Source organism: Leptonychotes weddellii, chromosome 4 (genome assembly GCF_054177405.1).
Source record: "Leptonychotes weddellii isolate Sample4059 chromosome 4, ASM5417740v2, whole genome shotgun sequence".
NCBI classification, from domain to species: domain Eukaryota; kingdom Metazoa; phylum Chordata; class Mammalia; order Carnivora; family Phocidae; genus Leptonychotes; species Leptonychotes weddellii.
Window position 1 is genome coordinate 123,638,963 of NC_138372.1, and position 21,798 is coordinate 123,660,760.

At 38.8% G+C, this 21,798-nt stretch overlaps 2 protein-coding genes across 5 annotated transcripts in view; one reads left to right on the plus strand and one right to left on the minus strand.

Moving 5' to 3' along the window:
- The window catches only part of CHMP4C (charged multivesicular body protein 4C), a 32,650-nt gene extending 21,815 nt beyond the window's left edge, over window positions 1-10,835 (plus strand). The window contains exons 3-5 of the mRNA XM_081817127.1: window positions 1,929-2,126; window positions 2,314-3,421; window positions 9,034-10,835. Of these exons, the coding sequence (XP_081673253.1) occupies window positions 1,929-2,126; window positions 2,314-2,378 (263 nt within the window). The 3' untranslated portion in view covers window positions 2,379-3,421; window positions 9,034-10,835. The remainder of the gene's footprint in view (window positions 1-1,928; window positions 2,127-2,313; window positions 3,422-9,033) is intronic.
- An 8,379-nt stretch (window positions 10,836-19,214) lies between these two features.
- The window catches only part of SNX16 (sorting nexin 16), a 41,987-nt gene continuing 39,403 nt past the window's right edge, over window positions 19,215-21,798 (minus strand). For all 4 annotated transcript variants that reach the window (XM_031025098.2, XM_031025096.2, XM_031025111.2 and 1 more), the window contains one exon: window positions 19,215-21,531. In XM_031025098.2, the coding sequence (XP_030880958.1) occupies window positions 21,438-21,531 (94 nt within the window). In that variant the 3' untranslated portion in view covers window positions 19,215-21,437. The remainder of the gene's footprint in view (window positions 21,532-21,798) is intronic.

A 21,798-nucleotide genomic window follows, 5' to 3' on the forward strand; every position in this document is an offset into this window, starting at 1 on the left:
AATTAAAATAAAAAATATATATCCCCCCTCCCCAAATGGTGTAGACCAGGGGTTAGAAAATTTGGCTTTTAGGCCAAATCCTTCCTGTGGTCTTTTTGTATGGTGCCTGAGCTAAGGATGTTACATGTTTAAAGGACTGCAGAAAATAAGAGCAATAACAATAGAAACAAAGAAGGCTGCGCAACAGAGACTGTATGTGACCAGCAAGCCTAAAATATCACTATCTGGCGCTTTACAGAAAATGTTGCCTAGCCCTGGTTAGACTAATAAGCATCTAATGAGTGCGTTTCGATGCGGTGGAAAGCGCTCTGGGCTCACGAGGACATCTGGGTTCTGCCGTTTGTTACTCAACTTTGTGTAAGCCTCTTCACTTTTCTGACCCTTAGTTCTCATCTGTAAAAGAAAAATTACTGTATTGCTAGATTATCTCTGAAGTTTCTTAAATTCTAGAATTGTTTTATCAGTGAACAAGTGTTCGGTACTCAAAGTCTGTAACTGACGGAGGAGATGATTATTCTGTCATATTTGCTAAAGAGAAAATACCAATATCTTCTCGGTGCTGTCGATAACTATCAAGTGCTATCGGCAGTTCTGGGCACCCATTCGGTGTAGGATAGTGTGTGCCGCCATTACTGTATTTACTGTATTTGTTCCCATTTATTTTGTGAGCAGAAGTAGGCATCAGAGTATTCATTCTGAAGGCACTTTATTCATATTGCCTGTGGAAAACCGAAAGCACGCAAGTGCACTGGCCATATTATTTCACATGGCCTGTGAAAGTGACCACATATACTTTCATGATTTATTTCCCTTTCATGACGTAGATTTAACAGTGGTCAGACAATCGTTAAGCTTGCTGCACATCTGATATAAATTGACTTGATCAGATGTTGTGGTTGACTTAAGTATCTCCTGTCTTGGCCCAGGGAATTGTTACTCTCACTTCAATATAAGATAATGATTTATTACCTTTCTCCCACATTTGATAATGAGTTCCTTAAGTGTAGAGACTGTTGATTCAACTTTTCATCCCCAGCATTGAATTCAGTACCTGACCATGAATGAGCTTTCAATAAATTTGTTCAGTGATGAATGAATGAATAAACAAAGAATCTCCTTGGTCGAGTGTAAGAGCGCCTTAGGTCATTTCCAATGGTGACAGTCTTAGAATCCTAATAATGACAAGTTTAGTTTCAACTCCCAACCTCTCTCAGAGTTGGGGGCGGAGAGGGGGTTGGACTCTACCTGAGTACTCATGGAGCCAGTTAGATCTGAACTACTGCAGTTATGTCATATCTGACATAAGGTGACTTATGCCTTTAAAGTCTCAAACTGGTCTTGTCTAAGTTTCTTCAGGCAGAGAATAGTTTAGGATTAAACCAGACTCTCTGAGACTATAGCTAAAAGAAGGAAGTACAGTGTACCTACGTTGACTTGGAAGTTTTCTAAACCCAAACACACAGCATGATTTATATTGGCTTTGGTAATTTTACAGAGAAACTTTGTATCTTTGATTCTTTTTACTTTCTGTACATTATAGTTTTGCTATGCCTGTTGTTTTATTTTCAAAAGCATTAGCCGAGATGAAAATATTTGCTCCAATTAAAGTTTTACAGATTCTTAATTTGTTACAGTAGAAAAGAAAAGATACGTTGGAAAATGACAGGCAAGGTGTAAATTTCCTAGAAATTGTGGAGGTTATATATTCAGCTAGCACAAATTAGTTGAATAACTGTTTACTGAAGTATTGTAAGATTAACTACGACAAATTTGCACAACCCAAAATATTCATTTTTAATCATTGCTCAGTGTTGCAAAAAAGACTTAGTCTTAAAATAAATATTCCATTTCACTGGGTTCTCACATATCAATTGGGTAGCAGATGTTCTTATTATTGTGTTTGAGGAAACCCACTTCTTGAAACGTTAATTCCATAATTCTTTCTTTCTCCTATGTTCAGGATGAGTTGATGGCAGAACTTGAAGAATTGGAGCAGGAAGAATTAAATAAGAAGATGACAAATATCCGGCTTCCAAATGTGCCTTCTTCCTCCCTCCCAGCACAGCCCGATAGAATGCCAGGGAGAATGGCAGGCACGTCCCCCGCTGCACATCGATCCCGAGCAGGTCTGTTGCCCACATCAACTGCCTATGGTCAGATAGTTCCCTGAAATAATTAGCCAGGTCAATCCCTTTTAGCACTTATTTTTTGTTTCATAAATATATACCTTTTAATACCCGTATGCAAACCTGCTTTCTGTGCTGCAGGTGTGAATGTAACCAATTGCTAATTTTTATCCATTTTACGTTCCAGCATCTTCCAGGAGGGCAGAAGAAGAGGATGATGATATCAAACAATTGGCAGCTTGGGCTACTTAAACTAAAATGGAATTCGTTGACACCCAAATTAGTGAGCTGTACATAAGACATAAAAAAATGTTTTTGCCACGTTCAGAAGTTAACAAAGACCCTGTTTTATATTTGCACTGGATGAGTAATCTGTCTTTTAAGCCTTATAAATAAAAGTTACGAAGAATCATGTGTAGACATCCAATCAGGGATGGAAAGGGACTTTCTGCTGGCATCTTGGAGGATCTCCCCATGCTGATGGGATGGGGCATTCTATCCTTGTTACGTGCCACTGTATTTCCAGTCTCGGCACATAGTAGGTGCTCTCTATACATTTGCTGAAAGAAAATGGATTTCTATTGACATATAAAACATGTAACAGTTTATAAGTCATGGAAAAGTGATGTGTTTATAGCTAGAGAAAATAACTTCCTTTTCTAAGTGAATGCAAGTTGGCTGTGTGTATCTGTTAGAACATATCTATCCCGTGGTAAATGCAAATACACTATGTCTCTTGTAGGAGAGACTTCATGTAGGGAAGTCTTGTGTGAGTCTATACATAAGTAGTTTCACTTGAGTTTTGCAGTTTAAAATCTTAAAGGAGCTTTAATTGACATTTATTATGGCAATTAAGCTTGGAATGGGGCAATGGATGCACTTCCCAAAATGTCTGAAAGCACTAACTGCTTACACTGCTGAGCGAGGATCTCCTGGGTATAATTTAGCCACTTAGGAAGCCATGTTAACACTCCCAGGCCATTATGATGCTGTTATGGCTTCAGCGTGCTGAATGTGTGAATGTTCATTTTTTTTCTATTCTGTGCTCTCTTGTACATTTTGTTACCCTTTACGGCATATTCCTTGTAAATACATAAAAATAGAAGCAATTAAAAGTATATCATGAATAAAATTTTGGTCATAATTGTTTTTAAGTGAAAATAAATGACAAAATTATGTATTGCCCATAATATGTCATGGACCATAAAATTACAAATGTCATTATATAAAATGTTCTAGTATTCCCTACATCTGCTGGGCTACATACCGGAACGGATAGAACACAACAGCTGGAGGTAAGAGTCCTGGATCCCAGCCCCTGCTCTGCTGCTAATGCAGTATGATCAGCCATGTCATAAACTCTGAGCCTCTGTTTCTTCACTGGGAACTCTGAGGGTTGGACTTGATCTCTAATGGGTCCATCCTGCCACAGGCCTTTTGCATATGCTGTTCTTTGCAGTCTTCCCATTATCCACACACACATACCAAATCTTACTTATTCCTGAAATCTTAGTTAAAATGTTCTTTATTTTTGGGAAGCTTTTCTTGATTGCACAGATTAAATCAAGTCTCCCTATTCTATGCTTTCACAGTACTCTGCTCTCTCTCTAATCACCTCTCAGGGTTTATATTGCTTGAATGCGTACTTATTTTTGTTCTTCCCTTCATGCCCCATGAGGGTATGAACTGCACCTCTTGCAGTTCAATAGTGCATCCCAAGATTCTGCACAATTCCTAATATACAGTAGGTATTCAATAAATACTTACTAAATGAATGACTATGAACTTTTTACGTCTTTTGAGCCATGATAGAAATCCAGGAACTGGACTTACTTCCCACCCTCAGAGAACTAGACAAGTGGACAAAATACACGAAACAATAGTTTACAGACATTGGACAACAGGCAGCATTAGACTGAGATTCCTGAGAGGGAGACAAATGACAAATGAAGCGAGCACTTCTGGTGCCACCCCCCACCCGCGAACTTTCCATCCCCTGCTTACTGCCTTTGCAGGGATAGCTTGGTGGTCTTACTGAGTAGAGGAAATCTGTGGGGAAGATACCTGCACATGTATGTGCACACACACACACACACAGTTTAATAAAGCATGGTCCTGTCATCACGTGTATTTCTCGCCATGAGCTCTATCCCAAGCTCCAGTCAAGTACAAGTTAGAGGTTTCCTGTGATATTTCATTTATATGTTGCCCAATTGATTCATTCATTTGTTCATGTGTTCATTCACCAAAAACTACTCCATGATAGATGGTGGGAATTTAAACAAGACACAGATCCTGCTTTTAGATAGGTCACAGTCTAGCAGTGTGACCTTGGGAAAGTTTCTTAATCTTTCTGAGGCTGAAGTTCTTTAATGAAATAATAGGAATACGATCATTAATCTCATCAGATTGTCATAAGAATTAAATGGGAATATGTATGTAAAGCTAGTGCAGTACTTGGTACAAAGTTAATGCTTAACAAATGTTTTCTTCATGCTCTTGTCAATTTTCAGAGCAACAGAGGTATCTTAAATAACAATTATCACCATCTGTCATATGCTATCTACATGCCAACTAAGTGCAAAGGGTCGTATTTAATATTTCATTTAGTTTGTAAAACATGGTTATGAAATAGGTTTTAATATAGTAGGTAATAAAATAAATAGCCATTAATAGTAAGATTGAAAGTGGCTCAAAGACATTAAGCAACTTCCTGAGGCCACACAATTGCTAAATTAAAATTAAGAATTTGAATTCAGGTCTCCTTTCGTTTAATACCTATCTCCTTAAACTCTTCCGTACATCTCTGCTGATACTAGTGCTTCCCTCACAAGATGACACACACAGGCATAAAATACTTGAGGAAATAGTCCCAGGCCAGTAGTGGAACCTAAGAAAGGACCGTTCCTTGCCTTTCCTTGGCTGTAGAGGGCAGCAGAGAGCCAGACTGTGAAAAGGGTGAACACTTCATAGTTTAACATTAGACTCTTATTGGTATTTCTCCTAGGTTATTTTAATTTAGATAATGAAAAATCGCAGAAGCCTAAAACTTTGTAATGAGCTCCTAGGAAACTGAGCCACATAGCATTCTTAAAACTTATTTATCTATCTAATCTTTTTATCTGATAGTTTTTTTTTAAAAGAACATTTCCTCCTTTTTGCAGAGAAAGAGAGCAAACTTCAGCCAAAAAGGAAGGGAAAAGTGAAGGGGGGGGAAATCGGAGGGGGAGATGAACCATGAGAGATGATGGACTCTGAGAAACAAACTGAGAGTTCTAGAGGGGAGGGGGTGGGGGGATGGGTTAGCCTGGTGATGGGTATTAAAGAGGGCAGGTTCTGCAGGGAGCACTGGGTGTTATACGCAAACAGTGAATCATGGAACACTACATCAAAAACTAATGATGTAATGTATGGTGATTAACATAAAAAAAAAGATTAAGCCAATAACAGTTCAAACACTTGTAAAGAATGCTCCCCAAGTCCCTATTTGAAAAGTTAGCCCTTCTGTAGCTTAGGTCTTAGTCAAGATCGAAGAGTTCAAGATCATATCTTAAAACTAAAGTTAAAAGGAATTTGAGCTGTTTTACCTGAAAATGTTTGTTGGCAGGATCTAGATCTCTGTCGTAGCCAAAGGCTTCAGATGGCTGTGGTGCTTGAAGTCACCCTGTGCAGATTTTAAAGGGCAGGGAGGCTAAATGTGTGACATGGACACTCCCTGTACACTCAGGATCACTTTTTTTTTTTTTAAGTTTGTTTATTGTTTTTAGTAATCTCTACACCCAGCGTGGGGCTCGAACTCATGACCCTGAGATCAAGAGTCACATGCTCTTCTGAATAAGCCAGGCTTTTAAAACGTTTTGCTTTTTAATAGCCTTAAAGGTTTTAGTAAAATAACATAAATACAACTTGGATTGGGCTTGTGTTTAAGGAGTAGAAGTATAACTGCTAAAATTTTGAGTTTCTAAAAGTTCTGATAAGTTGAAAAAAGTCTAAAATTAGAGAATGTTTTTGTACTGTTTGAAGTAATTAAATTTACCATTGATTGACTTGATCCTAGAATCATGAACTTTAGAATTTTGCCTGCTTCTTCATGGCAACAGACTAGATTGTGAAGTTTGAGGTCAAGAGCTATAAACACATGGCTCCAAAGTCAGATGAAAAAGTGAATTGGCAAATATTTACTGAGTACCTACGCTTTATTCCAAGGATACAAAAATAAGCAAGGCTTATTTATCAGAGGAGGCAGGGTAGTCTAGTGGGCCTAGAGCACAGCTGCTGATTATCTCTCTGGTCCAACTGTTGGCTCCATCATTTACTAGCTGTGTGGCTGGTACCAGCCAGGTTCCCTGGGAAGCTGACTCAAGATGGAGAGTAGACAGGTTAGTTTAGGAATGGTTGTGGCATCAACACCTAAGGAAGGGTAGAGGGGAAAGAAGGATTGACTAGAAGTTGAGGTGCAATGAAGTCTCAAAAGAGGCTTTAGCTGACCCCATGAGATGATCTGAAGTGAGACTGAGTGGAGGTGATCCCCCCATTGAATGTGGTTGCCTTGAAGAGAGGGCATAGTCCTGGTTGAGCAGTGCCATAGATTTCTCGTCAACAGATGAGGGGGTAAGTCCTTTCTTAAAAGGGGATTTGGAATTGCAGCTTCCACCACAGTTACCTCAGATATTTTGTTTAACTTTGTGGACTCTCATTTTCTTCATTTGTAAAATAAATATTTAAAAAATATCTTTATAGAGTCAAGAAGAAGATTAAATATAACAATACATGTAACATCCATGTCACGCCTGGCACATGGTAAGAAGTCACAGAGGTTCTCCATTATCATCTCGGTCACAATTTCTCCAACAAATATAACAATCACTCTGTAGGGCATTAGGTTTTCAAAAAGGGATAACAACCGTTCCTGCCCTAGAAGTCTAGCTGGGGGAGGGCCAGCGCCTGAAAAGACAGTGCGATGCAATGTGGAAAGTGTTTCAATGTTGCATGGATGCCTTAGGCTGGCTTTCTGGACAACCTGTTCCCTGAGTTGAGGCCTGAAGGAGCTCGTCTGAGGAGGTAGTGGGCAGTGGCTAAAGCAAGGAGATAGGAAAGTGTGGGCTGGCATCTAGGATGGCTGGAACACAGGGAGGAGGACAGTGATTGGGAAGACGAGGAGCCAGATGATGACGGCTTCAAATACCCTGGTGTCGGAGTGTGGATTTATGCTGAAAGTGTTTGGGATTCAATGGAGGATTCTTAAATGTTGATCAATTTGCATTTTACAAAGTTTAATCTATCACAAAAATAGAGAAAAGATTGAAGAGGGGCAAAGTGAACACAGGGACGTCTACTGAGAGGCTGGCATGAGCTGAGAGCATGGCAATGGGGTTTCGATATAGAGGAAAGTCAAAGGGGACTAAGGAGTCACAGATATTCCTTGATTTCTTGTTTGAGTGACTTGGCATATAGTTGGGCCATTTTCTATGAGATAAGGGATATTAGGAGAAGAGCAGTCCTGGGATGGGGGCTGGGGAAGAAAAGGATCAGTTTGGCTTTGGACATCAAAGTTGAGGTGTTTAGAGCCACTTGATCATTAGAGGGCTGTAGAGCAAAGGATAACCTGTAGAAGAGTCAGAGTTCGGAGTGAAAAATTGCAGCTGTAGAGAAAAGAGGAAGGCTAACATCCAGTGAGTGGAAATTCAACTGAGGAAGGAGTAGGATAAATAGTAGAAAATCCAGGAGGCTTTCTAGCTTCTGTGATATGTTTTGACAGTATGGGAAAATGTCCCATTTCTATCTAGTCAAATAGCAGCTTTCCATCTTTTAATTATTCGAACAAAGCTACTGCTCTCGGATTATCAAACTCCTCCTCAAAAGGAAGGTATGGAGTAAGAGAAAAAAATTTATTTTTTCAAAATAAGGCATTTCAAAATGCCACTTTTAGAAAACTAGCTGAAGTAAAAAAAAAGAACAAGAAAAAGGATTTGTAAAGAAATAAAGATCACGTGAGAAAATGAAAATGTAGGGAGGAGTTCTGACACAGAACTATTAAGAACCTAAAGAGGGGCATCTGGGTGGCTCAGTTGGTTAAGTGTCTGCCTTCGACTCCGGTCATGATCCCAGGGTCCTGGGATCCAGCCCCGCGTTGGGCTCCCTGCATGGCGGGAGCCTGCTTCTCCCTCTCCCTCTGTCTGCCACTCCACCTGCTTGTGCTCTCTCTCTGTCAAATAAATAAACAAAATCTTAAAAAAAAAAAAGAACTTCAAGAAACAGGCACCTGTCAATGTTGTGTACCTATTAAATAGGTAAAATAACAGAATTGAATAAATAGAAAAGTTTATTAAAACTTGATAATGACTTATTTTTAATTTTAATTTTTTAAAAGATTTTATTTATTTGTCAGAGAGAGAGAGAGAGCACAAGCAGGGGAAGCAGCAGGTAGAGAGAGAAGGAGGGTCCCCCGCGGAGCAAGGAGCCTGATGCAGGACTCCATCCCAGGACCCTGGGATCATGCCTGAGCTAAAGGCAGATGCTTAACTGACTGAGCCACCCAGGAGTCCTGATAATGACTTTTTAGCTGATAATGACTGATAATGACTTTTAAGCATTTCAGATTTAAAAAAAAATGGGTAAGACGTGGGTCAATTTCATGTTCCTACCTTATGAAGTTAAACAGAAAAATTTACCAAAATATTCTATGGTAAATGAAATACAATCCTATTTAGGCTAGTTGAGATCTGGTGAGATGAATACCCTCATTCAGGTAGTACACTTTCTTAAATGATATAGTCGAGATAAAACTTGGAATATATCTCCTTTAGGTCTGACAAACCCGTAAAACAGCAGTGGAGTACTGAGACTGTTGGGATTTTCAATTTGTTGTGTTCCTGACTTGTCCCCCTCGTGATGTTTTCTTCTACAGAGTATGTTATCAAGCGCTACTACACATCCTTCCCACCAGGCGGCACTCTAAGCTCTTCGGAAAGGCGAAGACTAGGCGTCTGCTGAAATCCGCCGTAGGAGGCTCCGTTTGTGGGAAATTGATAGCAGTTTGGATTTTATTAATTGAAACTTTAGAATTGAAAATGGATCTTTATAAACTAGGCAACTAGACAGGCCATATGGTTTAACTGAAAGTAAGTAGTCTTTGGAATCCTTGCTTTTGCTTCATCTCGCACTCCAGTGAGTCTTGCAGACCAATAGGGCGACGCTGTCAGGGACAACAAACGGATCAGGGTTGCAGTGAGGCCTGGGGTGGCCCTCCGGAGATGCCCTGGTCTACTCACAGAATTTATAGGACCCAACAACCTTGCTCAGCCACAAGTTACACAACAGAGGTAACTTCTCTAACAAGCAGCCCCAGGGGGAAGTGTTTCCCGGCTCGCTGGCAGAAAGAAAGACTGCAGGATTGTGGCCGTGACTCCCATTTCCATTACTTCAGAGGAAGAGTTCTCCTTACTTATGAGGTTCCAGGCATTGGAAGGGGCAGTGATTTTCAAAGACTTCAGAGAAGTGGGTATGATGCATGCAGCTAGGTTCATGTCAGAAGTCCTTCAACCTTGCTGTTGGTATTAAAGTGTGACGCACTTCTTCTCTAACATCCTTTGTCAACCTCAACCCAAGAGGGAGAACTGGAACCTGGGCTCAGGGACAAAATTGAGAACTCTCCCTTCACTGGCTGTGGAGAAGAATTCACAGATAATGGCTATGAAACATCATTCATGAAGTCTTTAGAGCTATAACCAAACATAGGAAAGAGAAGCCCTAGACTGGGAGCCACAGAGACTTTTTTCCATGATGCTCCACCACTTGCTTACTGCGTTCGTGTGATTTTTTCTGGTTTGAGGTTTCATCTGCAAAATGAGAGGTTTGGAGCAGAAGACTTGATGGGCTTTCAGGCATCCAAGTTCTGGGATTCGTGTCTAGGGAGGTAGAGTCTGTCTGCAAACTGCCACATAACAACCACTGCAGGAGAGCCTTCCTGATCACTGTTGCTTCTGTGGGCATAGCGGGCTTTCTACAGAGGGGCTTTATGCTGGAGGCTGTTTGGACCAGCTAATTTCTAAAGTGCTCCTAGTTAGAATAGACCCCCTGGGTCCATATTACTTGTGAGTAGTTTATAAAGTATTAAATGACTGGGGGCTAGGAGTTCCAAATACCTTATTTTAAAATGTTATTTCCAAGGGTGGTCACAATCCATTCATGTGCAACCAATATATTGAGCCCCTGGCATGTGTATCCCAGCACTATGGCATAAGCAGTCAAGGGTTGCTTAGAGTCTATGCGGTGGATGGACTGAAAACAAAGGAGTACAATACAAAGTAGTAAGTACTCTGCTGGAGGAAGGTACCAGGCACTATGGGTCTAACTTCCTGGGCATCCCAGAAAGAAGGTCACACAAAGAGCTGGGTCACAAAGAGCCTTGTTCATTGCAGCGAGTGCCAAGCGCGTGCCCGACCACGCAGTAGATGGCTGATAACGTTTGCTGATTAAATGCCTGCATGCATACAGATGACAAAGTGTTGGGTAATTGAGGACAATGCCTAAAATGTTTCTGAGCACTTGACACCTGCTTTTACAGGTCCTCCTTTTAGCATACAAAACCAAAGCACTATTATTATCTTCATTTTATATGAGCACCGAAGCTCGGAGAAGCAAAATAATCCGTTCCACTTGGTAAGAAGCAGAACCAAAACTCAGACACAGGTCTGTTCAATTTTAAGGTATGTATATTTTTTTTTAGAGGATTTTTTTTTTTTAAGATTTCATTTATTTATTTGACAGAGAGACACAATGAGAGAGGGAACACAAGCAGGGGGAGTGGGAGAGGGAGAAGGAGGCCTCCCGCCGAAGAAGGAGCCTGATGTGGGGCTCAATCCCAGGACCCTGGGATCATGACCTGAGCCGAAAGCAGACGCTTAACAACTGAGCCACTCAGGTGCCCCTTAAGGTATATTCTTAACTGGAACTGGAGTAAGAGGCAAGTGAACTTGCAAAGTTCTGGGGCTCTAAGAACTGGAGAAAATTAGGAAATATTTGGTAGATATGAAATGCTCAGAAAAGTAAAACCCAAAAGATTTTTAAAAAAATATTTTGAGGAAGGCATTGTAAATACATATCGATGTAAACTACATCAACTTTTATTGAGGAATTCATGTATTATCTGGCTAAAAAAATTAAAGATATTCCTAAATGTATTTCTCTTTCAGTACCTACAGTTAAAGTATTTTGAACATAAAGTTGTTCACATACTATAAAACCAACTTCTCCAAGAGCCACTTAAATTAACCATTGACTGCGTATCTGAAGGGTCTGCCGCGTACCACATTATGGATGTCCCAGACCGAGTGCCCGGCTGCTTTTGTCTGCCCGGTGCATCCAGCATACTCCTCTGCTCAGCTTTCTGTACCCACGGGGGCTTGAGCCCATGAGCTGTGGTGGCTTTGTCTTCTTTTACATGTAGACTTGAATTAATCCAACTGTGGGCCAACTCTCACTCCTTCCACGCTGTCTTCTAATTCCTGTCTAGTTACCATGGTAAAAACAATATTCTGTTTTAAGCAAAAACAGACCTTATTTTGATTAATAAGCGTAATATTAGAGCTGGTGACTGATAGACTTAGGCTAAACAAAGAAATTCCGTGCCAGCCACCTTCTTATGAGCCAGGGGCAGGCAGGCCAGGACTTGGCCCGCTGCATGCAAGAAGGCACTTAAAAAACAGCATTGTCAGGTATTTTGGAACTGCGAGGAATTTCCTTATATGGCATGAGTTAGACTTTTACGGCTAGACCTGGTCCCACTGCAGCCTGACGGCATGGAAGGCACAGAAGGCCAGTGCTTTCTTTACTCCTGTGACCTGGTGCATTCAGTCACCCCACGTTTGCTGCAGGAACCACAGCGGACGAGGTGCGCCTTCATGAGGAGCCGGGGAGGACAAGGAGAGCCATCTCCTTGCTCACTTGTATCCTTATGCAAACTTTTGCACTGCTCATTGGCTTATTTAGTTGAGGTGGTCAGAGTTGTCATTTTTTAAGCAGACTTCAAAACTGCGTCATCTCTTTGTGTTTGCCCTGGCTCACTTTGCAATCTCCCATTAGATTCTTTACAGAAATCTCTACTTACTTTTCATCACTAATTAAACTGCTTCCCTCAAGCCCTGTCTAGATAAATATGTCATTACATTATGGTTTAAGTACCAGTTCAAAACCATTTTGTCCCATTGCAAACATTATACAAATTTCCAGGATAGTATAGATTAATCTAAAAGGCATTTTAAGTTTAGTTTGATAAGCTGCCATTTATCGAATGCAGCACTTGGAAATGTGGTTAGAACATAAACCATTTGTAAACTGGATAAAGCCTATTCGAGTCTTCCAAATTTAAAATATAGGGTATGGGGCCCTTGGGTGGCTCAGTTGGTAGAGCGTCCGACTCTTGGTTTTGGCTCAGGTCATGATCTCATGGGTTGTGGGATTGAGCCCTGTGTTGGGCTCTGTACTCAGCGCGGAGTCTGCTGGAGATTCTCTCTCCCTCTCTCTCTGCCCCTCCCCCCCTCACGCTCTCTCTCTAAAATAAATCAATAAATCTTTAAAAAATAAATAAAATATAGGGTAGATGATGGAATAACATGGTTAAGGAATTCAGTCTCTCCACGAAAGTCATTTTTAATAAAAGATTTCCACAGTATTTTAGGTTTACAGATGGATTCCTGAGTGGCCAATGATGATGGTATTACAGGCAGGAGGCTGGATGTCAGCCTCTGCTCATTTATGCTCATTTATGAGTGCCTACTATGTGATAGACTGGAGTTAGCATTTTCCTACTCCATTTAGGCCACAATGATGGCATTATCTTTTTCTTTCAGGAGACAGGTTGAGGAATTTGCCATGAGTTGAACAGAGACTAGCTGGTAGGGCAAGACACATGTTAGTTATTATTAATTTAAAAAATAATTTTTAAAATTACAAAGTAACACATGCTTGTTGTAGAAAATTCAGAGATTCATGAAAATAAAATAAACTTCCTTCATAATTCCTTCAAGTAGATAACCATGGCTATCAATTTACTGTATTCTTTCTGTATACAAATGCATAAATATGTAACTTTTTACTTATAAAAGTGACATCATAATGTTTTGTAACCAGCTTCTTTCAATTAGTGGTATATCATGACCATCTTTAAATCTTCTTTGAAATATCACTTTATTGAATACAAGAGAGTCTACTGTTTTATATGCCATAAATATTTAACAAATCCCCTTAGCACGAGAAACTTTGGTTAAAGTGTTTGTGATAAATGTGATGCACATCCTTTGAGCAAATCTTTACACATTGCATATATTTCTTTAGTTTAAGTTCCTAGAAGTATAATTCCTAGGTTGAAGGCTATGAACATTTTTAATGGTTTTGTTGTATGTAGCCAAATTAGCTCCAGAAATATTCTTTTTTTTTTTTTTAAAGATTTTATTTATTTATTTAAGACAGAGAATGAGAGAGAGCACATGAGAGGGGTTAGGGTCAGAGGGAGAAGCAGACTCCCTGCCGAGCAGGGAGCCCGATGCGGACTCGATCCAGGGACTCCAGGATCATGACCTGAGCCAAAGGCAGTCGCTTAACCAACTGAGCCACCCAGGCGCCCGCTCCAGAAATATTCTTAAACCAATTCACACTTCACCAACAATGCAGACTTCATTTCTCCATACCCTAGTGAAAATACCATATTGTAACTATATTTCTTTGATTACTAGTGAAATAAGACTTCTCCATTCTATTGTCTGACTTTCTTCCTTTTCTTAAACTTTGCTTTAAATACTAAATATTAAACAGGGGTGCCTGGGTGGCTCAGTCGGTTAAGCGACTGCCTTTGGCTCAGGTCATGATCCCAGGGTCCTGGGATTGAGCCTTGCATTGGGCTCCCTGCTCTGCGGGGAGCCTGCTTCTCCCTCTCCCACTCCCCCTGCTTGTGTTCCCTCTCTTCCTATGTCTCTCTCTGTCAGATAAATAAATAAATAAATCTAAAAAAGAATTACTAAATATTAAACAAAAAAAGACAAACTTTGTGATATTGTGCTATTATGGTATCTTCTCTACAGGAAGAAGAAAAACATAATCTTCTCTGATAACAAATTACTGATGGAATGAAAAACAAATTAACTGAATGAGACACCTGGGCCCATCAGACATATCTCCATGACACTTGTCACCATAGTACACATGAAGTCATGCACTGTTGGTCTTCTTCATTTCAGTACTGCTAATATAGGAATCCCTAATAGGTTTTAGACCACTGTATTATGGACAAGGGATATGAAGAACAAAACGGGTAATACCTCCTAATTAATCTGATTTGAGTTCTATAAGGCAGACCCCTGCCCTGATTTCTGGATGATTGTATCCAACTGCCTTGGATTGCCTACAGTATTTCAAATCCAGCATGTCCCAATCTACCACCTGCCTCCCTAAATCTCACTGTTGTCTTTCTCTTCCTCAGTTAGTAGCATATCAATCTACCCAGAGAGTATCAATCCCCAAGACCCAATTTTATTTCAAATACCTCTATTTTCTCTAATATTTCCCTAATTTAGGCCTCTATCTTAATCATTCAGTAAGTACTTTTGAGCACTTACTATGTGCCAGATCTTCTCCTAAGCTTGGTGGTGATGGGGAAGAGCAAAGTTTAGAGGAGAAAGGGAGCCCGATGCGGGGCTCGATCCCAGGACCCTGGGATCATGACCCCAAAAGACAAAGCCTTGCTTTTTGGGATGCACTGGGGAGGTAGGTAAAAAAGTTAGAAATCTAAGGGGCGCGTGGGTTGCTCAGTTGGTTAAGCGACCAACTCTTGGTTTCAACTCAGGTCATGATCTCAGGGTTGTGAGATCGAGCCCCACCTGGGGCTCTGCACTCAGTACAGAGTCTGCTTGAGATTCTTCCCCCTCTCCGTTTTCCTCTGCTCCTCTCCCTGCTTGTGCTCTCTTTCTAAAATAAATAACATCTTAAAAAAACAGAAATCTAAGATGGAGGTGACTGCTTTGAATACTGTTTTAGGTTGCCTACAGAGGTAATATTTAACCTATGACTTAAGAGAAGAGCCTGCCAGGATTCTGGGAGGAGCATTCTAGACAGGAGATATGGCCAGGTTAGGAGGAAGAAGACCTTAATAGACTCAAGGAATGGAAAAGGGACCATGTGCACTGCCATTAAGGAGAGTAATTGGCAGAGTGAAATCATGTTTGAAGGCCATGTAAGTCTGAATGTTGTAATATTAAGTATGATGGGAAACCTTGAAAGTTTTTAAATAGAGAAAAAACATGCTGCCATGTTTTTTCAAAAAGAAAACCATGGCTGCCATGGGAGACTGAATTATGGTGGGGGAAGGTGGATGCAGGGAAGGGAGATCCTGGTGATCAATTCATAATTGACCTGCTGAAGTTTGGCATCTTCTGTATAAAATGTGCTGACATCCAGGACACCCTGAATGCTTGTGGCTAGTTGGTTTCTTCTTAGAATACCTGCACACTCCTTTCTTCCCGGGGAACTGTGTGATTTCCAAGCACCAGCTGGCTTCCAAATTTGTGCATACTAGCTATATTTAAAATTAAATTTTAGCTTATTTTATTTTTAAGATTTTATTTATTTATTTGAGACAAAGAGACAGAGAGAGAGAGAGAGACAGAGAGAGGGCACACAAGCAGGGAGAGGGGCAGAGGGAGAGGGAGAAGCAGACTCTCCGCTGAGCAGGGAGCCCAATGCAGGGCTCGATCCCAGGACCCGAAGATCAAGACCTGAGCTGAAGGCAGACGCTTAACTGACTGAGCCACCCAGGCACCCCTAAAATTAAATTTTAAATAAGGTTATTAATATTATACAAAACAACGAAGTATGAGAACAAATTATCAATTCTAGGGAAAACTAGGTCAGTTTGGAAAGACTTGGTAAAAATGTAGGCAAGATAGCAGTACAGGATTGAGGGAAAAAAACAGTAAAAATTGTGCCTTCTGCCATAGATTCCTTCATACACATCTTATGCTTTCACTGTACAGAAACTAAAGCTAGGAATCAGAAAATGCATTAGGGATATGGCTTAGCAAGAGAGAAAATCAGAAGCACTCATTAGTAAAACTGTGCCAAAGAAGGGCTTTGTACCTCCATTTGAACTTTGGCAAATGAATACATGTGCATTAAGTTAAAATAAAGTGTTTAAGGTATGCAGTGTGGTTCCTGCGTCCCTCTTTGGCCTATCGCAGCAAGTAAGTGGGCTTCTACTTTGGAGCTAGAATTGATATATTGGACCGGGGAAAAAGAATTAGGGATAATAATGATCCTTGCCACTTGCACAGGCTGAAGCGGACTCTTTTGCTTGGCATACCTTTCTACTTTTAAGCAGGAGCTAAAGCTCTACACTTCTACTGCTGACCAATATTTGCCCTTCTTTCCAGCCTTCTCATTCCCGTAATTCATCACGAATACCACAATTACCACCACGCTTGCCACAATGCTGCACCATGTACAGACCAGCCTGTATACAAAGCTGTATTGGTCTGAACTCCTTGAAGGGCTCATGTGCTTCTTAACAATTTTTATAACCCAGAGCTGACACATGGTAGATGGTCAATGTTTGTTCAATGGACAAATGAAAGAACAGGCTATCTACTTTAATCTTTTGAACCGAGAAATATCTTTGTAAGCATTTAAATGATGATGTACCCTATACTGTTATGTGAATGTTTGTGCCCCCCTCAAATTCATATGTTGAAGCCCTAACCCCCTCGTGTGAATGTATTTGGAAATGGGGCCTCCAAGGAAGTGATTAAGGTTAAATGAGATCTAAAGGTGGGGTCCTGATCCAACAGGACTAACGTCCTTATGAGAGATACCAGAGAGCTTGTTCTCTGTAACCCAGAGTGTCCTCACCAGACACCAACTCTGCTGGTACCTTGATCTTGGCACTCAGCCTCCAGAGCTGTGAGAAAATAAATTTGTTGTTGAAGCCATCCAGTCTGTGGTTTTGTTACAGCCGCCTGAGCGGACTACTACATATGTGGCGAACAATAGATTGTTTTCTCCTTCATATTTGGTTTGCCAAAAGGAGCCTCAGATGTAAGCGATCTTTGATATGTCTAATAGATGGTTCTCTTTTAGCTTTCAAGAAAAAAAATGTTTCTCCTTTGATCACTTTTCTTTACTAACAAAATATACAGTATCATCACAGGTAGAAGTCTTTTTGTTTGAAAAGCCTTTTACCCCCTAAGGTTAAACCTATAATTCAAATTAAAATTATCTTTATTTTTAATTTATCTTGGTACAATTAACAAAAAAAAATTTTTTTTTAGTGGTTTCACAAGTGGCTAGTCTCTGTGATTCCCTTGCTCTTCCCTCACATTTGTCACACCTCCTATTTGCAAGATGGTTTCCATAGTACCTCTGCACATTACCTGAGATCAAAACAAGAGGAAGGGGGAGAGGCTGTAAGAGCAGCAAACTTACCCGCTTACAGGAAAAGCGAGTGATTTCCCAGAAGCTATCAGCATACTTCTATCCATCTCACTGGCCATAATCGTGTCACAGGCTCAGACCCAGTTGCAAGGGGAGCTGAGAAAAACAACTTATTTGGTTTATCACATTCCTATTTTGGAGGGGGTAAAGAAACTTTTGGGTTAGTCAATGAATGGTGGTATCTGCGATATAGGGTTACTGGAAAACTGGACTGGCAGATGAACTAATACTAAGAAATAATCCTCCAGATATGGGCTTAATCACCCCAAGGTGGGCTTTTCATTTCACATGATAGCAAAGAACTTTAGCCAGCATCTCACTAATATTTCTTTGATTACAATTAGCTAGGTTGCAAACATTTCATTAGAGCAACGTCTATACCAAGTCTTATCTGTATCTATTACAATAAAACACTGACTTTAGCTATTGAGCATACATTAGCCATATTGTTTATTATTGTTTCGTGTGGAGCTAATGACACTATTGTACTTTTCTGTAAGTAATACACAGGGAAGTGGTTAAGTGGGTTCTTCTAATTTGAGGCTATGGTTAAAACCATAAACAGAGTTTATCAGTATTGTGTTTTGACCAAGAACATAGCTTACCCATTTCTAAGTTTGCATTCCATATTCACTGGTGCTACTTAAGAACATCTTTTAAAGGGAAGAAGAATTTAGCTTTGTGTAATTCCTGCCATCCTTAATGGTGCGGTAATTGTGTTAGTGCAGGCTATCACAAGTTCTTACCTAATGGAGTCTAAAATATCATTCAATTCTGAGACTTCATCAGAACAAAAATACATCTGTTCTAATTGAAGACCTTAAATAGGGAGGAAAATTGGGGTTGAGAAAATAAGAAAAATAAAGTCATGTTTACTACACAAAATACAACTCCTAAGGTTCTATATGGTAGCTACAGGCAAACTACAATTTGGCTTAAGGCTGGCCCCCGCCCCCCCCAAAAAAAACAAATCAAAAAAGAGAAAGACAGTAATAGAGTCTTTATGATAAAAACAAATCAATTCTTTAAGAAAAGCACCGGTTTTACTGCTGCTGAAACCTAAGAGAATTTTCTCTCATCAGTCCTCATAAAGGGCACAGTGCGGTGTAGCTGCTTAAAAACACGTGTTGAAAATCCAAGTTCTGATGATTGTTTTGCTAGTAGAAGCCAAGAGCACAGAAGCAAAGTGCAATGCAGTAAAGGTAATTCTATTATCTTTTGGAAGAACTAAAATGTGGATCAAATATGTAGCTCTTTGAAAATCTTCCAGAGGATACAATTTAGATTTCTCTCTCTATGGTTGAGAATACAGACTTGTTTTTAACATAATCCTCAAACTCCTCTATTCCTGTAAGAAAACCCATTTCAAAACTACACAAATTATTTTTAGACCTAAGACCACTGTTCCCTTCTAATATCACAAATAGTTGAAGTAGACTACATAGACTATTTATCTGAGGAACAGGGTTTTCTAAATAAATGTGCTTTAAATGTCTACTCTCAGAATGGTAGACAAATAAAGCACATTTTAAAATGCTGGTTTATGGTTTTAGTACCTACACATGAACTTAATTTTTAAAAGGTTAAGTTAAAACATTATTCACAAAAGTGTTTCCTGTTTGAATTATGTCCAATTTTTTTTATTAATTTTGGTTACATTTGAAGTGCATTGCACCTATTCACAAAGATTTAAAATGATCAGTAATACAAAATGTAAACCTAAAAAAAAAAAAATCATAAAGTCATTCCACATCTGTGAAATGCAGCAGTTAAGTACAATTAAATTTACAATAATTACAAGGGATAGAGAGAACATGAAATTGAAGGGAAAAATGATATTCAAGATCTAAACAACACAGCTACTGCTACACTGAAAAAATAATTTATTAAATGAATATAGTACTGGGAATAAAATGCATCATAAAAGTAAAAAAAGTAAATTCTAAATATAAATAGTGGTTTATTTAATTAACAAGAGGTTTTCTTCACCCATCCAAAACTTTACATACAATCTTCTGAAAGGCCAGATTTTGAAAGTGTATGGTTCACTTTAAAACAGACATGTACGTAGCACTATAATATCTGGAATTTAGCAAATATCATCTTGTCATTAGACTAAAAATTATATTAATTTAAATGATTGTTCTTTGTAAGCCTTTTTAAGCCTAGAATATTTTGAAATGAACAAAGAGAACAGTTTATTATATTCTTCCAATCTCCCAGGATAGTAAACACACTTCTAGTATACTTTGTGGAAAATACTCTGAGAACATGTGCATTTTGACAAAGGCTTTTAAAATTTTTGGTACTTTGGTAAGGAGCAGTTTCCTTTTTAGATCAAAAGTTGACAACAGCCACTTGATCTCTTAATCTACATAAATAGAATTTTAACAACTACATTTTAATATGTACATCAAGATACTGATAAACTTTTAGATAGTGAAGAAAACAAAACTGGAGACTGTTATTCTATTTTCCCAGTAAGTTTCCCTCAGCTTTTAGAAAGCACATGCAGTTCAATATACCAACCGGGACTTCAAAATGCTAGCAGGATTACACCACTTATTAACAGCAATATGCAAAGCAGTGGAAATAGAAAATAAATGAGTAACTTCATATAGTAAAAACGAAACAAGGCACTTTCAACAAGTATAAGCAAATCTGAAATAAACACCTTTTCATAAAGCTGACTCACAGACCCTAGCAGACTGGTATAAAAGTGAAAGTGAAGGCACACATAATTCTTTTTCTTAACTCCACTTACTAAAGAAATTCACCAATTAAACTTGGCACAAAGGAGTTTAATTATCATAAAGTGCATCACTTGGCGAAATATATTAAAAGGAAAATCAGCCTTAATACATTATAGCAACATATTCACATATACAGAAATAAAAATGCAATCCCAGGAGTCAATGTAGTTAAGGAACTTTATAGTATATATGGCTTTTTATTTTGTATTTTTTTGTATAACTCCCTGTTTGCTTAGAATCTTTATTTTCAAAAGAGTATGCCTTGATTAGCAAAAAGAGGTAGTATTCCGAAAGAGGACAACTCACTGCTTCTGCAGGTAGAGATCTGAGATAAAGATATGTGGAAAATAAACAAGTACAACATATTATAATAAACTAGACACTTACTATAGCATTCTGATAATGAATCAGCTTTTAAAATCAAGGCTATTTTATCACTTTAGCTACATTATTATATGTTACTATAGCTCTCTGAAATAGTTTTCCTTTGGTATTATAAAGTTTTCTTTTTTTTTTTTAAATAGCAATAACATTGCAAACAGGCAATTTTTATTTACAAATGGTAAACCTGTCAATATTTAAAACTTAATTCATCTTTACCACTGATTTAAACCACTAATGAAAATATATTATGTCAGAGATACAAAGAAGTATATATCAACCAGATAGTAACATGCATTTAATGTCCACTTAACTGATAAAATTGGCATTTTAAACACAAACACAAACATGCACACCACACACAAGAGTGCTCACACACATATTCATTTGGAGCAATATATTGGCAAAATACCAAAATAACTTATGCACATCATTTAAGAATTGAGTCTTGATAACAGAACTCTAACTAGATTTTTTTTTTAGTGTATTAAATACAAAGGTTGGATAAAAGACAATTTAAAGCAGCAGTGAATACATTTCTATCCCAATAACTTAAAAAAACTTTTCTTTATGTAAACTTTAATACATGTGCAATCTTTCTGTTTTCTGTAAATGCTTCAGTCTTTTTTCTTTTTAAATATTTGCCACTCTATTCTAAATTTGCTGAAACATATACATGGAAGGAACTGCTTGTCATGTATTAGTCTTCTGCATTGTACGCCACTTCTGCAACTTCTATGTCCGATACAGAATTTTCAGGTTCACTAAAACTTAAGCATGGCTTATCATCAGTTCTGCAAGAAAAGAGAAAGATGTCAATGAAGAGATAAGATACATGCTATTTCACTTCGCTATTACCTTTAAAATTTTTTAATCTAATGTAGAGATTATTTAAATATTAATGGGAAAATATTTAATGGAAAAGAATATTTAAATATTTGATCAGAAATTTTATATAGATATTTTTAATGATTTTATTTATTTATTTGACACAGAGAGAGAGAGACCACAAGTAGGGGGAGTGGGAGAGGGAGAAGCAGACTCCCCACTGAGAAGGGAGC